This window comes from Sebastes fasciatus, chromosome 23 (genome assembly GCF_043250625.1).
Source record: "Sebastes fasciatus isolate fSebFas1 chromosome 23, fSebFas1.pri, whole genome shotgun sequence".
Classification (NCBI taxonomy): Eukaryota; Metazoa; Chordata; class Actinopteri; order Perciformes; family Sebastidae; genus Sebastes; species Sebastes fasciatus.
Window position 1 is genome coordinate 21,090,821 of NC_133817.1, and position 14,103 is coordinate 21,104,923.

General features: G+C 40.2%; 2 protein-coding genes across 15 annotated transcripts in view; one reads left to right on the forward strand and one right to left on the reverse strand.

Moving 5' to 3' along the window:
• The window catches only part of ovch1 (ovochymase 1), a 208,259-nt gene extending 204,395 nt beyond the window's left edge, over positions 1–3,864 (forward strand). For all 3 annotated transcript variants that reach the window (XM_074625136.1, XM_074625137.1, XM_074625138.1), the window contains exon 15: positions 3,852–3,864. The gene's annotated coding sequence lies outside the window, so the exon portion shown is untranslated. The remainder of the gene's footprint in view (positions 1–3,851) is intronic.
• LOC141761646 (filamin-C-like) overlaps positions 1–14,103 on the reverse strand; it is a 52,155-nt gene that overhangs the window by 7,175 nt on the left and 30,877 nt on the right. For 5 of the 12 annotated variants that reach the window (XM_074625132.1, XM_074625126.1, XM_074625129.1 and 2 more), the window contains 17 exons: positions 12,478–12,651; positions 10,311–10,473; positions 10,050–10,210; positions 9,776–9,943; positions 8,791–8,914; positions 8,553–8,709; positions 6,506–6,695; positions 6,390–6,413; positions 5,216–5,463; positions 4,808–4,900; positions 3,554–3,653; positions 3,031–3,171; positions 2,701–2,829; positions 2,401–2,574; positions 2,154–2,315; positions 1,226–1,429; positions 110–262 (listed from right to left, as the gene is read on the reverse strand). In XM_074625132.1, the coding sequence (XP_074481233.1) occupies positions 110–262; positions 1,226–1,429; positions 2,154–2,315; positions 2,401–2,574; positions 2,701–2,829; positions 3,031–3,171; positions 3,554–3,653; positions 4,808–4,900; positions 5,216–5,463; positions 6,390–6,413; positions 6,506–6,695; positions 8,553–8,709; positions 8,791–8,914; positions 9,776–9,943; positions 10,050–10,210; positions 10,311–10,473; positions 12,478–12,651 (2,565 nt within the window). The remainder of the gene's footprint in view (positions 1–109; positions 263–1,225; positions 1,430–2,153; positions 2,316–2,400; positions 2,575–2,700; positions 2,830–3,030; positions 3,172–3,553; positions 3,654–4,807; positions 4,901–5,215; positions 5,464–6,389; positions 6,414–6,505; positions 6,696–8,552; positions 8,710–8,790; positions 8,915–9,775; positions 9,944–10,049; positions 10,211–10,310; positions 10,474–12,477; positions 12,652–14,103) is intronic. The other 7 variants (XM_074625133.1, XM_074625127.1, XM_074625130.1 and 4 more) reach the window with 3 other exon arrangements.

A 14,103-nucleotide genomic window follows, 5' to 3' on the forward strand; every position in this document is an offset into this window, starting at 1 on the left:
TAACAACAACACAAACACCTTCACCGTGAACGGACTAATAATAAATCATTCAAAATATAATTTAGCAATAAATAGATAGAAGAAGAAACCAGCTTCAGTATTTGTTTACCTGGGACGTGCTGGTCAGCGAACTTGATGTTGATGATGTAGTTTCCAGGTTCGGTTGGACAGTAGGTGACTTTACAGGTCCCGTCGTCCACGTCGTCACAGTTAATGTCCACTTTACTGGGACCCTCGATGGACAGACCCAGACCGCCGTAACCTGAGAGGACAGAGGAGGACGAGGACGCCGGTGGGGTTAAATAATACAAACACCTGTCAGCCAATCAATAAGAAATGGTATTAAAATATGTTGAAAAGGGACAAAAATACATGTTTTATTCTGACTTATTGATTGATTGATTATTGTGACAAATACTGTCAATTAACTCATCTGAATTTGTTCCAGTACTTTTCCTCTGTGGATAAAATCAAGACTCTTGTTATATTTTCAATAACTGAGTAATTTACCAGTAAATTATCATCTCAGATGTTTCTAAAATAAAATATCTCTAAAAATGACAAGAAATATTATCTAAATGTTTAGAACATATCCAAAAGTTACACATATATATTTTATAAATACGTTTAATTTGACCTGCAACAACAACTACAAAAACATAGTATTATAAAATAGAGATATTTAAATAATAGTATTTATAAAATATATAAATGCTTATAATTTTATTAACCTGCATCAACAACTGCAAAAAATCTAAGTATTCATAAAATGTATAAATGATTTTATTTTTATTTAACCTGCATCATCAACGCAAAAAAAACAAAAGTATTTAAATATTTTATAAATGTTGATGCAGGTTAAATAAATTAGCTTAATTATTATTAAAAAAAATTATAAATGAGGGTCAAAACTCAATTCTGTAATTTCATAAACAAATAGAAAATTAGTTGTATTTATTTTATTTTATCTACTTTTATATAATTGACACAAAAAAAATTGTCAACACAGTTAAAGACTGAAGTGGTAGTCTCAGCATTTAAGGAAAAATGGACAAAAGGTCCTTAAAGGTGCTCCGAAAAAAGTAAATTTCAACATCAACATATGCTGAGGAAGATCATATAATACGATCAAAAGTTCCAGAACAGCTAGTAAATGGACTGACAGGTCCAGAGATTGTTTCGTTGTGTTGTTGTGGATATGACCTAGCGTCGTGTTGTCTCGTACCTGCGTTCCTGGTGTCAACGATGAACTCCGCCACCTCGAAGGTGTGTCCCTCCACCAGCCCCTGACCATAAACCTTCACCTTGCTGGCGTCTCCGATCTCCGACTGACCCACCATGATCTTAAAGGGACTGTTCGTGACATGTTTCCCGTTCTTCTTCACGCTCACCACGTGTTCGCCCACTTCCTTCGGCGTGAACGAGATCCCTGCAAACGAGACGAACACGATCAGAACATTTTCCTGTTTGGTCTGATCGTCTGTCTGTTAGACGTCTGGAGGTTTTAATTCAACATGTTCTTAAAGTGCAGCGCTGCCAGAAGAACAAATTAAAACATTGTTTTACAAGTCAAGTCCAAGTCTGAAACTTTGCATTTCAAGTTAAGAGTTTAGAAGCAAAGACACGAAACTCTGGTGTGTTTTTGACAACAGCTGCTGCCGTCATTTTGGACTTAAAACATTATTATATCTATAATATTTTTATTGTTCAACGCAGGACATTTCAGTAGAATATGACAATAGAATAGAAATAATTTAGTTTTACTTTGTAGGCTGAAGTTTTACTGCCGTCTGGTAGTCGCTTTCAGTCCAACATGGTGGAAGCGTAGCTCTGCTGATGGGCGCTGATGGAACCAACTATTGCCCTTCACTCCTTAGCCATATACGTTGTTTATTTCAAGTCCTAAAGAAGTCCTTATTGACGTATTTTACTGATGGCCACCTCTCAATAACAGACAGCTAACGTTAGTCATTGCTGGTTATAATTAATGTAAAAAAGACGACGTTCAAGCAACTAAATTATGGATGTGTCTTTGATTGTTGCCACATTTCATGTTTGCTAAGTTAGCTACTTAAAGCTAGCTCTTGTCATGCTAATGTCAGGTTAGCATCTTTGAGCACCCTCACATGTTGAACAAACAGCCTAAAACCAACCGATGTGTCTGTTTGGCAGCCTCTTCAGCAAACACGGCTCCTCGTTTCCAGATGGTGCCCTGATGGTCGCCGTCAGGCTGTTCAGGTCCGTCTCTGTGATCTTTAGGGAGACATCTGTTGCTGTGCCGACATTAAGCTGAGACATCCTTATGGAGTCGTCACCTGGAGGTCAGTCCAATCAAAACAGGAAGTAAGAACCAGCTGAAGATCAAGAGAGATGATAGAACTCTGAACTGTGTGTCAGTACCTGTGATCTTGGCAGTGAACGGGCTGCCCGGGATGTGTTTGTCATCAAACTTCACAATGATGTTGTAGTCTCCAGGTGCGGTGGGCAGGTAGGACACCGTACAGGTCCCGTCTTTGTTGTCTTTACAGCTGATCTCTGCTTTAGACGGACCTTCAACCGCCAGAGACAGACCGCCTGCAGAAAGACAAACAAATTATAGATATGTATCATAGATATGTATAAATATGTGTATGTTTTGGTAACATCAACTAAAATTACGTAGAAATAAGCAGCACATAGTTTGTGTTACGGTGCTGATACCTTCTCCAGCGTCTTTAGTAACGATGGTGAAGGTGGCCGGTCTGTTCACCGTGCCGTGACTCAGACCAGGACCGTACGCCGTCACATGACCACAGTTAATGGCGTCCACGTAGAACTGGAGTGGACTTCCTGTAAAGACAAAACACATGAGGATGAAGAACAGTTTGATGAAGGGCAGCCAGGGTTCATCCTAAAGTCAAGCTGTTTGCTGATGATACTCTACTACCTGTTCCCAAACTCTGAGACCTCTGATTGATTTAATACTTGTTGCTCCAGCTGAGACTGAAAAGTTAAATCCTGAATCCAGTAAATATGTGTTGGGGGGGTCACCTGGGATGTGGTTTCCATCGTATTTGATGTCCATCTCGTGAAGGCCTCGCTCTGTCGGCGAGTATTTCACGGTGACGGTGCCATCCTTGTTGTCGGTGATGTGAGGACACGCGGTTCGACCGGATGGCATCCGCACTTCACCTGGACGACAAAACACAAACAATAGCTATTAACTTATCATGGCTATCTAATCAGATATTTTCATGACCTAAATAAATATTAATAACTCTGCTGAGATCCTATGTTTCTATTCTTGTAAAAAAACATCAGATTTGTTGACTATAACAAAAATATAGAATAATAACCAGACTGATCCATTAAAAACCACTCATACATAAACGTTATACATGACAATGAATTAAATTAGCAGACATATAGTTGATTTATATCAGATGCTGCTAGCTCCTACCTGTGATCTCTCCTTTCTCCACAGTGGAATGACCTTTAAACTTTATACATGAACATTACCTAAACTATCAGAAATAGAGCTAGAGTAATAGATTTATATCAGATACTCTCTAACCTGTGATCTCTCCTTTCTGCACAGTGAAGGGAATGACCAGACTGAAGGGGCGGAGCACCGGCTCCATCCCGTCCACGGGGCTGATGGGATCATCGGTGGCCTAAACCAGAGCCAGAGGGGAGGGGGGTTAGTGTCAGCATACTGGGAACGTGGGAACTCTGGGATATCGTCCAGAAAGAGAGGAGGGAGGAGGAGGAAGAGGAGGAAGCACAGCAGGACGGTAGAGAGGCTGAGAGAGAGGAGCACAGGCTGGATGCACTAAGATTTAGACTGGTCTAAAACCAGTTAGACAAAACATCTTTGTTAACTGGTTAATGATAAAAATCAAGTCCAAGCTGAGCTGGTACATAAGCTATTGTTTAATATTGTACATAGTCCCTAAGAATACTAAATTAAATTAAATTAAATTAAATTAAATTAAATTAAATTAAATTAAATTAAATTAAATTTAATTAAATTAAATTAAATTAAATTAAATTAAATTAAATTAATTTAATTTAATTTAATTTAATTTAATTTAATTAAAAATAGAAAAATACTTACATGGAATAAAAAACTATTTAAGTAATAAAAAAAGATAAGAAACTAAATATTATAAAATAAAAAAATGTAAGTAAAATATAAAAGACAAAATATGATCAAATTAAATTAAAAATAAAAATAATAATAAATAAACACTTACACTAAATAAAAAACAATTAAAATAATAAAAGAAACACAATAAAAGAAATATTATAAAATGAAGCAATAAAGTAAATTAAAAAGACAAAATATGATAAAAAATATATAAATACATACAAATAAGTAAAATAATAAATACAAATAATAGAATTAACTAATAAAATTGAAACAAACAAAAAATAAATAATAAATGAATAAGAAGAATAAATAAATATAAAATGAAAATCTTACAAAAGTCACAAGTTCCCTAGCGGCTTGAAGCTGTCGCTCATTTTTTACTTTACTTCAAAACATCACACTAGTTTATTTTAGACACCAAGAACCAGAAAACAACTGATGAACATATGAAATCTGTTAGTTGGTTGATAGAAGTCAGCGCACCCCCTCCAGCAGCAGTCACATGACCATGCAGACTAGACATGCAGCACCATGCTGAGCAAAGCAAATAATCTATGAGTGAATGTGGGTTATTATTGACTCTCTGGATTCAGTAGAGGACAGATTGAGTGAAGGGAGCCGTTTCCTACAGATATATATAAAATATATATAATAATATATAATAAGAGTGAGTACCCATGGAGGGGAGAAGCCCACATAGGGAGTGTAGGGCTGCTGTAACTGAAGCTGGTCACATGGCTCCTCTATTATTGGGATGGTATCACTCGCCTAATAACAGGAACAAGGTACAACCTTTAGGGATCACACACACACACACACACACACACACACACACAACAACACACACGTCCATGCACAAACACTAGTGTCTCCATGACGATATGAAGACGATGATGCAGTGGTTCCCGGCCTTCTCAGGTCCTGGATTAAGGACCGGGTCCTGGTTTATGAACACTTGTAGAGAGCCTTTTTCTCCAGTATTAATGATCTTCAGATGTCTGAAGAAGTCAGTTCGTCCTGGTAGAAAGCTCAGGAACCACTGCTCCGTGTCTCTGGCGTTGAGGGTTAGGGTTAGTGACTCACCACCACGTGGAAGGGGCTGTTGGGGATGTTTTCCCCTCCGAACCGGATGGTGATGACGTACTTCCCGGGCTCCGGCGCCGTGTAGTAGATATCGAACGTCCCGTCGGCGTTCTCCACCACGTCCACGTCCAGCTCCGCTCCGTCGGGGGTCGACACCTTACAGGTCACTTTACCTTTCCCAGCAGCCTTTGCGTCCACGGTGATGACCGTCTCCTCTCCGATCTGGATGGTCGGGCCGATACCTGATCCTGACAAGATGGACGACCAATCAGGATGCTAGTCGTGATCAATCATCTAAACTATAAAAGGCTAAGCTCAGCTGGTATATGAAAAGATTAAAATAATATAAAATAAAAAACAAAATAAAAATACAAAATACAAAATAAATAAAATAAAACCAAAAATAAAAAATAAATTACTGTCAAAATCAAAAAAAGGAAATAAAAAGCAAACAAATTGAAATAAATTAAAACAAAAATATGAAATAAAACTAAATAAAATAAAGCAAAATAAAAAATAAGTCTGAACAAACAAAATAAAATAAAAAATTAATTAAAACTAAAGAAAAACTAAAATAAAACTAAAGAAATATAACAAAAGAAAATAAATAAAAAATACTAAATAAAATAAAACATATTAAATAAATAGAATAAAAATAAACAAACAAAATAATGTAAAACAATATGAAAATAAATTAAACTAAACAAAAAATAGAATGAAAAATAAAGTAAAATAAAACAAAAACACAAAATAAGATAAAATAAAATAAAACATCAAAACAAACTAAATCAAATAAAAATAAATTAAAACAAAATAATGATTAAAATAAACAAATAAAAACGAAATAATTTTTTTATGTAAAACGAAACAAAAACAAAATAACAATTTAATAAAAATAAAGTAAAATAAAATAAAACTACTAATAATAGAATAAAATAATAAAATACAAATAATAGAATAAAATTTAAAAAAAACTAATAGAATAAAATAAAAATATGAACAAAAAAGAAAAATATTAAATAAATAAGAAGAATAAAAAAGATGAAATAAATTAAAAAATAAAATCTTACAAAGGCATCATTTTAATTATTTGTTTGACTAACTAACTAATTGTTAATAAAAGATAACTTACAGCCCACATCATGTATAATCAGTGCACTATAAGTGAACTCACCCAGTCCGTGTCCTCCGATCGACACTGTAGGAAAACACCAGAGTCAGTGATGCTGAGACAGTTTCAGGTGATGAAATCTGATTGGATGCCAGAGTAAGTGGTGGGCGGAGCCTCACCTGTGACCAGACACTTGCTGGCGTCTCCGGTGGGCAGGGCGTGGATGCGGTAGGGCGAGTAGGGGATCTCGTCTCCGCCGTATTTGATGGTGATGGTGTAGCGTCCCGCCATGTCGGGGACGTAGGACACAGTGTACGTCCCGTCTCGGTTGTCGCGGATGTTCGCCTTCTTGGGTTTTCCCTCCGGATCCTGGACACATGGACAGGAAGTCAGTAAAGATGTTTAGAGTGTAAACGACAGCGTGAGGTGAAGTAGTGGCCATCAGTGGTCTCCTGGTACCAGGCGCCATTCATAGGAACGATGCACCATCTGATCTACAATATAATCATCATCACTAGTAGACGGGATATAACATGGCACATGTTTTAAACCGTAAACTGTACGCGGCGACAGACACGTGTTAATAATATAATATAATATAATATAATATAATAATAAAACTGGCTGCTGATGGTTGAGACCAGTGGTGTTCACATGATGTACCGTTCAACATCACACAGGATCTAACTCTACTCACTGCAGAGGAGGAGGTGAAGGAGGAGGAAGAGGAGGAGGACGGTTAGAGGATAACTGAACACCACATCTGTCTATTAATTCATCACACAAACTGATGGAGGTCAGTTCACATGGAGACCACAGAGGAGGAGGAGGAGGAGGAGGAGGAGGAGGAAGATGATATTTATCGGCTGATATTAAATGTACCCATAGTTGCCTTTCAGATACCCAACATGTATATTCATGAGAATAAATTTAATAGAACATAAAAGCATTTCAGTTTTAGTTATTTATTCTTAAATGTTTGATTTATAACTGGCTAACCAGAGAGATCCTTCTCTATTGCTGCACCAAACTTCATGTAACTTTTTAAAGATTTAAACATAAGATCTAAAAAACATTAACTTTGATTCTTTGTCCTTATTTTCTTTATTGTCTCTTCATGTACTGTACATGTAAAATCAACCCGTTCTCACTCCCAACTCTTCAAATGTGTTTGGTCAGCACATCTCGGCATCGGAGACCGACACACGGAGGCACCCTTTAGCGACAGTATGTGATTAACCGGGCTTTCAACTAACTCCAATGTAAACCCACCCACGGCGTTATTCGACCGTCGGTGTAGTATTAATAGCGTGAGAGTCCGTTCAGGGCGGAGGGTGGGGAGGTGGACGGGTCTAACAAACACAAGACTTTTAACCAGGAGGCGCTATTGGTGCCCCGTGTGAGGCTAAAAGTAACGTTGACTTATTTTGTCACGTCAGTCTTTAGTCACGTGAGTTGTTAGTCAGTGAAGTTAACGTAAACTATGACCATTCCCTAACCCTAACTAAGTGGTTGTGTTGCCTAAACCTAACTTCCTGTGAAAACAGAAGTTTATTTTGAAAGGACACTATGCATGTAATGAGCGTATATTGACACAACGTCCCTGGTCGGTCCAAAAGTAACACTAGATGGGTACCCTGTGCATCAGTCTCTGATGCCGAGGGGCGCTGACCAAGCGGCGGTATTTAACGAGTTGGGAGTGACAATGTGTTGGAAAAATGTGAAAGAAAGAGGAGGAGAGGACGAAGGAGGGGAGACATGAGACAGGTGATGAGGGAGGAGGTGACAGAGGAGGTGACAGAGTGCAGGCCTTACACAGCCTCTCCTATGAATACTGAAGGGGATGGTTCTTTTTACTATATGAGTCTCCCACACCCTCCTGCCCCAGTCCTCCACAAACACTGAGACATCGCGCCTGCACCCATCTGGACCCTGCAGCAGCAGCAACAAGCCCCCGCCGGGGGGACAGGAAGTCACATGATCAGCAGCAGCAACAAGCCCCGCCGGGGGGGGACAGGAAGTCACATGATCAGGGGTTAACAGAGTCCGTAACACAACAACAGTTCAGACAAGCTAAATAATGGCACTTCTGCTCTAAACTGAAGTGAGAACACAACATGATGTAATGCGGAAGCACCCTAGATAGGACAAAGAATAAGGTGAACAGGCCCTGGGACCTGAACTGGTTCAGAAGGACCCCTTTCAGGATGGGAACCTGGGACTCACCAGGATCTGAACAGTGAGTAGTCCCTCTCCGGCGTCTCTGGCATCAATGGTGAACTCGACCGGCAGACTGGCTGGAACTCCAGATGAATTCAGACCCGGACCGCTGGCTCGGACCTTACTGGCATCGTGAGCCGGTAACGTCTTGATCTTAAAGGGGCTGAGAGGAGACGGTTTGGAAGGTCAGACCTGAACCAGTTAGATTGTGACTTCTTTAGATACGAATGAGTTTGTTACTGACCTGCGAGGGACCTCCTGGTCGGCGTACTTCACACACACCGTGTACGGGCCGTCGTTGGCGGGGGTGTAGTTGACCGTGTGATTACCGTCACCGTTGTCGGTGATGCTGATTGGCTCGGTCACACCTGAAGGGCAACCGGAGGTTCAAAATAAGTTCTATCTGTTGTTAGAGTAAGTTTGAGTTTTGGACTTTAAGAAGGATGGGAAAAGTAGTCCACTTCTACAAGCGACTGGTTCTGAACCAGAATTGAGTATACACAGAGTTCAGGTAGTTCATGATTGCGACTTGAGTCCAGAACTAAAGGTTCTTTAGGCCTACCGAAACCCAAAGACCTGATCTTTTGGTTTGGCCTGACCCTTCTACCAGGAACTGGTTCTGGACTAGGACAACATACACGTAGAGTCAAGGTGAAGACTCATTTAGGGTAGGACTTTAGGGTAGGACAAAAGGGTTCTCAGGCAGACCAAAACCCAAAACCTGACCTTTGGGTTTGGCCTGACCCTTCTACCAGGGACTGGTTCTGGACTAGGACAATGTACACGAAGAGTTAAGGTGAAGACTCATTTATGGTTAGGACTTTAGGGTAGGACTAAAGGGTCTTCAGGCAGACCAAAACCCTAAAACCTGACCAAACTGGGTCTTCGGTCCATACTAGTCTAGAACATCTTGGTTTCTAATTGGTCTAACTAGAATGTCTAAGGGTCTCAGGTCATATTGTTTTTCCAGAATGAATTGCACGCAGTCCTTTTTGGTATTAACGTAAAAGAGTTAAGATGGTCTAGTTCAGGTGGACTTGTTTGGGTTTCCCCCAGGATCTAGGGTATCGGAGAGGGTACGTATCAGCCTCACACATGTGTGGCCTTTGCAAGAGATTTTTTGTTTCAGACCAGTGTGAAACCATCTTTGGTAAATCCAACCCTGAAGGTCTTAAACTGAGATGAAGAAACTCACAGGTCTAAGAAGACTCATCAGGACGGGGTCTTACCTGTGGGTCCATACAGCTGGACCTCCAGGGGGGCTACACCAGCCTTACTGCTGTCTACCGTGAAGGTCTGAGGGACTTGGGCTCGGACTCCACTTCCCAGGCCGGGACCTGAACACTTCACTTTGCTAGGATCCACCAGCTCTCGTACTGGGACCCGGAATGGACTCCCTGCAACACATACAGAGGTGGCTGCAGATTAGTCACTGCTGAACCAGAAACTAGAAACTCTAAACCATACCAGACCACACAGAGTCCTGGACTTTAGATCCATCACCTGGGATAGGAAGGCCTCCGAAGGTGATGTTGACGTCGTACTCTCCAGGAGTGAAGGGGATGTACTCCACACTGCAGCTGCCATCTTTGTTGTCTTTACACGACATCTTCGCCTCAGATGGACCCTCAATGGCGAGGCCAAGACCTCCGGTGCCAGCACCTCTGAGGAGGAGACGGGGCAGAGAGGGAATGAGTTAAAACTCTGAGACATTCGTCTGATTGCTAATCCAGGCCTGCTGTCAGAAGAACTGCAGTAAATCACCTGGTCTCGACGGTGAAGCGGTTCGGTTTGTTAACCAGTCCTTCCTCCAGACCTGGACCGTAGGCTCGGACTCGACTGGGATCACAACCCTCAGTCACCGACACCCTGAACGGACTCTTAGGCACCGAGACCTCATCAAACAACACCTCGATCAGATGCAAACCTGCAGACAGACAGACATCAGTTTAACATGTAACATGTAGCGTGTTCACGGGTCAAACTTTACTAGAGGTCAGGGTACTTAACATACAAAAGGGTCTCGACAAGGCAGCTAGTGTGACTATAGTCTGCAACCATCTGCACTCTGTACGTTACTCTATGAATATCGGCCATATTGTATTACCTAAGGAAAATGTTGCGGAAAACCTTTTACCTGTTGTCCAGCAGGGGGTGCAAATATACAATGTAGATCTGTGAGATTACTGAAATACCTTTAAAAATACAACCTTTAACTGGATAGCGGGTAAAAAACGTTTTCTATAGGGAATACTTTAAGACCGATTCATGGAGCAGTTAGTGTTACTATAGACTTCTAGTCCTGTTTGATGCGGATTTACGCGGGGAAAACTAACTAGTAGGGCTGTACCCAATGTCTTTTTTTACATTCAGAGCTTCTATTGAGGTTTTTCGAATGAAGCTTAGAATGTGTGATGTCATATTTTATGACATCACTTCCCTAAATCAGGGAAAAAACAGATTTTGTGTTATTGTGGTTATGATAAGTTAAGTTACTTGCTAGAGTTGAAGAAAAATAGTTGAAAGATATATTGTTAAAACCAACATTACGAACATATATTCAAATCAAGCACAATTATGGCTCTGAATCTGATGTTCTAGCAAACTTATCACAGAGTCAGGGGTCTTTAGTTGCACAGTTCAGAACAGGAATCCTTCCTCTGACCCTGGAAGTCGATAGATTTAAAAACATCCAAGCATATCATTTATGCATGACACAATTATAATCAAATCAAATCAAATAAATATAAATGTAATTATTGTTGCTGTTAGATTGCCCCATTGATACAGGTGTGATCCTCTCTTAGTGTGCAGCGAGCGAGAGAGCAAATAGTTTATAGACCTCAGTGAAAATGTAGTTTTTGAAAGGCTAAACACCAACAAATATAGATTGAATCAGAATATTTCGTTAGATTAAAACATGTGAATTTTGGAAATGATTACGTCTATCTTTTTTTTCAATAATTGTTGACTTTTGGACTTTACAACGCTCTGGAAATATTGCAAAATGTTTAGATCACAGAGTCTGAAACAATCCTACGCAGCCACCACTGGAATCTGATTCTACTAATAGTAGAATACTAATAATATTAGTGGAGTCCAATCTTTATCTGACACTGGAAACAAATACGGGCTTTAAACACAATCAATAGACATGAAAAAAAACAAAAAAAACAAAGCTGTGCAGCATTTGAATGAAGCTTCCAACTATTGGGTACAGCCCTAAAAGGAGTACAACTCTTAACTTGGGAGTTACCCATCATAACCCCAGTTCTCTTGTGACAGATGACGACAGACAGAGAATCACCTTTCATTAAAACCACAGTCTGACTGAAGCCTCCACAGGGAGTATTTCTGTCCCACAATGCACTGGGCTCCAACATGTCACACATTACTATCAGTGGAAAACCATCTGCTGCGAGCGGACACACTGTAGTTATTAATACCAGACGCTCAGCACCTCCCACGTCTCTCTGCTGGTCCTCAGTTGCAGGACACACTGCATTCACCAACTTTATAAATAGTTCAATACCTTTATATATCTGTATACTGTACTCTCAACTGTATATTACTTCAAGACAGTTCTGTACCGTAATTCAAAATAACTTTCACTCCATGTTTGTGTTATAAATAAACACTAACGGCATCAGAAAACTTAATCTATCTGGGATTTAAACCAGCCTATAACATAAAATGCCTTTGATTTGTTGAAGCCACGAATGCCTCGCTCGCCTTTTCCTCATTACTGAGGCAGAGGGGAAAACAGGAGCTTAATGAAAACCACATTTCAACATTATAATGTGTGAAAAACATCCATAAACCAGCAGCAAACCCTCCAGTCTGAGTTTATCCACAGAAACAATGCAAACGTTGATTCCATCTCCAACCAGCCTCCTCCATCCAAGGACCAATAAAACACTCAGCGCCTCACCGTCCTCGTACGGCGTGTACTCCACTCGGTAGGTCCCGTCGCCTTTGTCGGTGATGTAGGCGTCAGTGTTGGCGCCCGACGGGTTGGAGACGCAGGCTTTGATTTGGCTGCCGCCGCTCTTGTGGTGCGCCCGGGCGTCCACGATGAAATGGGTGGTCACTTCCCTCAGGACGCCTGGAGACAAGAGACGAACATCAACTCTCAGTTCCCTGGTTGTTCACTTCTACGAGTTAATGAACGAGTGTTTGAGAAGTTTGATGAACTCGTAACCCCACCTGTATGTTATTTACGTTAAATCTGATTTAAAGAATTAATCACTAAAAGAAGCTGAATGCAACACGTGCATATCAACATGCAGTAAAATACCATAATAGCCTATAACTGTAAATGTACTGTTGAGAGTTTATTAACTGTCATAATTGACTCTAGTCCAGTAAATAAACCAGCTAGAAAGACTCCCTTCATCAGGGAAACAACAATGAACAACATGTGGCTGTGAACCAGTTTAAACATCAGTTTGTGGAAGGTGCTAAATTTACCCTGTAGGCTTCAACAACAGAGTCCATTAGTGGATACCTAAAGCTTCAGTAGGCAGTATATTTTTGGCATCATTGGGCAAAAATCCCATAATAACCTTTCAGCATATTGCAATTCACGTGTTCTGAGAGATAACTAGACTTCTGCTCCTCCTCATGGCTCTGTTTTCAGGCTTTAGATAATCTAGCCCGTGACGGGAGACTTTGACCAATCACAGGTAATTTCATTGAGAGAGCGTTTCTATTGGCTGTGCTCCGGTCATGTGACCGGAACTTCCTTCACCAGATTTCACAATGGCGGCAGCGTCACAAACTTCTAATTTTACAGCTAAACCGTGCACTACAAGATGATTCTGAAAACATTTGAGGAGAGAAATAGGCATTAACGTAACAGAATATTGATTCTTATTTGATCAGCTCTGCCTAGTTTGACCGTTTGGTCGGAGTTCACGAGTGACTGACAGCCGGCTCTCATAGACGGCAGATGGACAGCGGACCTCAGATCAGCTCTTACTGCTTGTTTTCCTCCGGTTTGTGAAATCTTGCAGATGCCGTTAGGAGCACCGGAGGACACAGAGGCACATCATTTTTTTCAGGTTACCTGTTTCATGTACTACTTTCACGATATAGCGACTGTTTTATAAGAATAACTTTTTTTAATCATATTTGCTCCAATCTCGCCTACTTCAGCTTAAAGTACGTAAGTTAAGATAATTAAAAAATTCAACAAAATTAAAGCTGTGTATCCTTACTTAAAAATTATGGGTGTCAATCGATAATGTATGTAATGTAATGTATGTATGATGTAAAGGGAAGACTCGTGGGTACCCATAGAACCCATTTTCATTCACATATCTGGAGGTCAGAGGTCAAGGGACCCCTTTGAAAATGGCCATGACAGATTTTCCTCGCCAACACATAGTGTAAGTTTGGAGCGTTATTTAACCTCCTTCATGACAAGCTAGTATGACATGGTTGGTACCGATGGATTCATCAGCTTTTTCTAGTTTCGGATGATACCAGTATCTTCACTCTAGCTTTAAAACTGAACCCACTAAAACCTCAGGAAGATCAATTTCATTAATGTGTT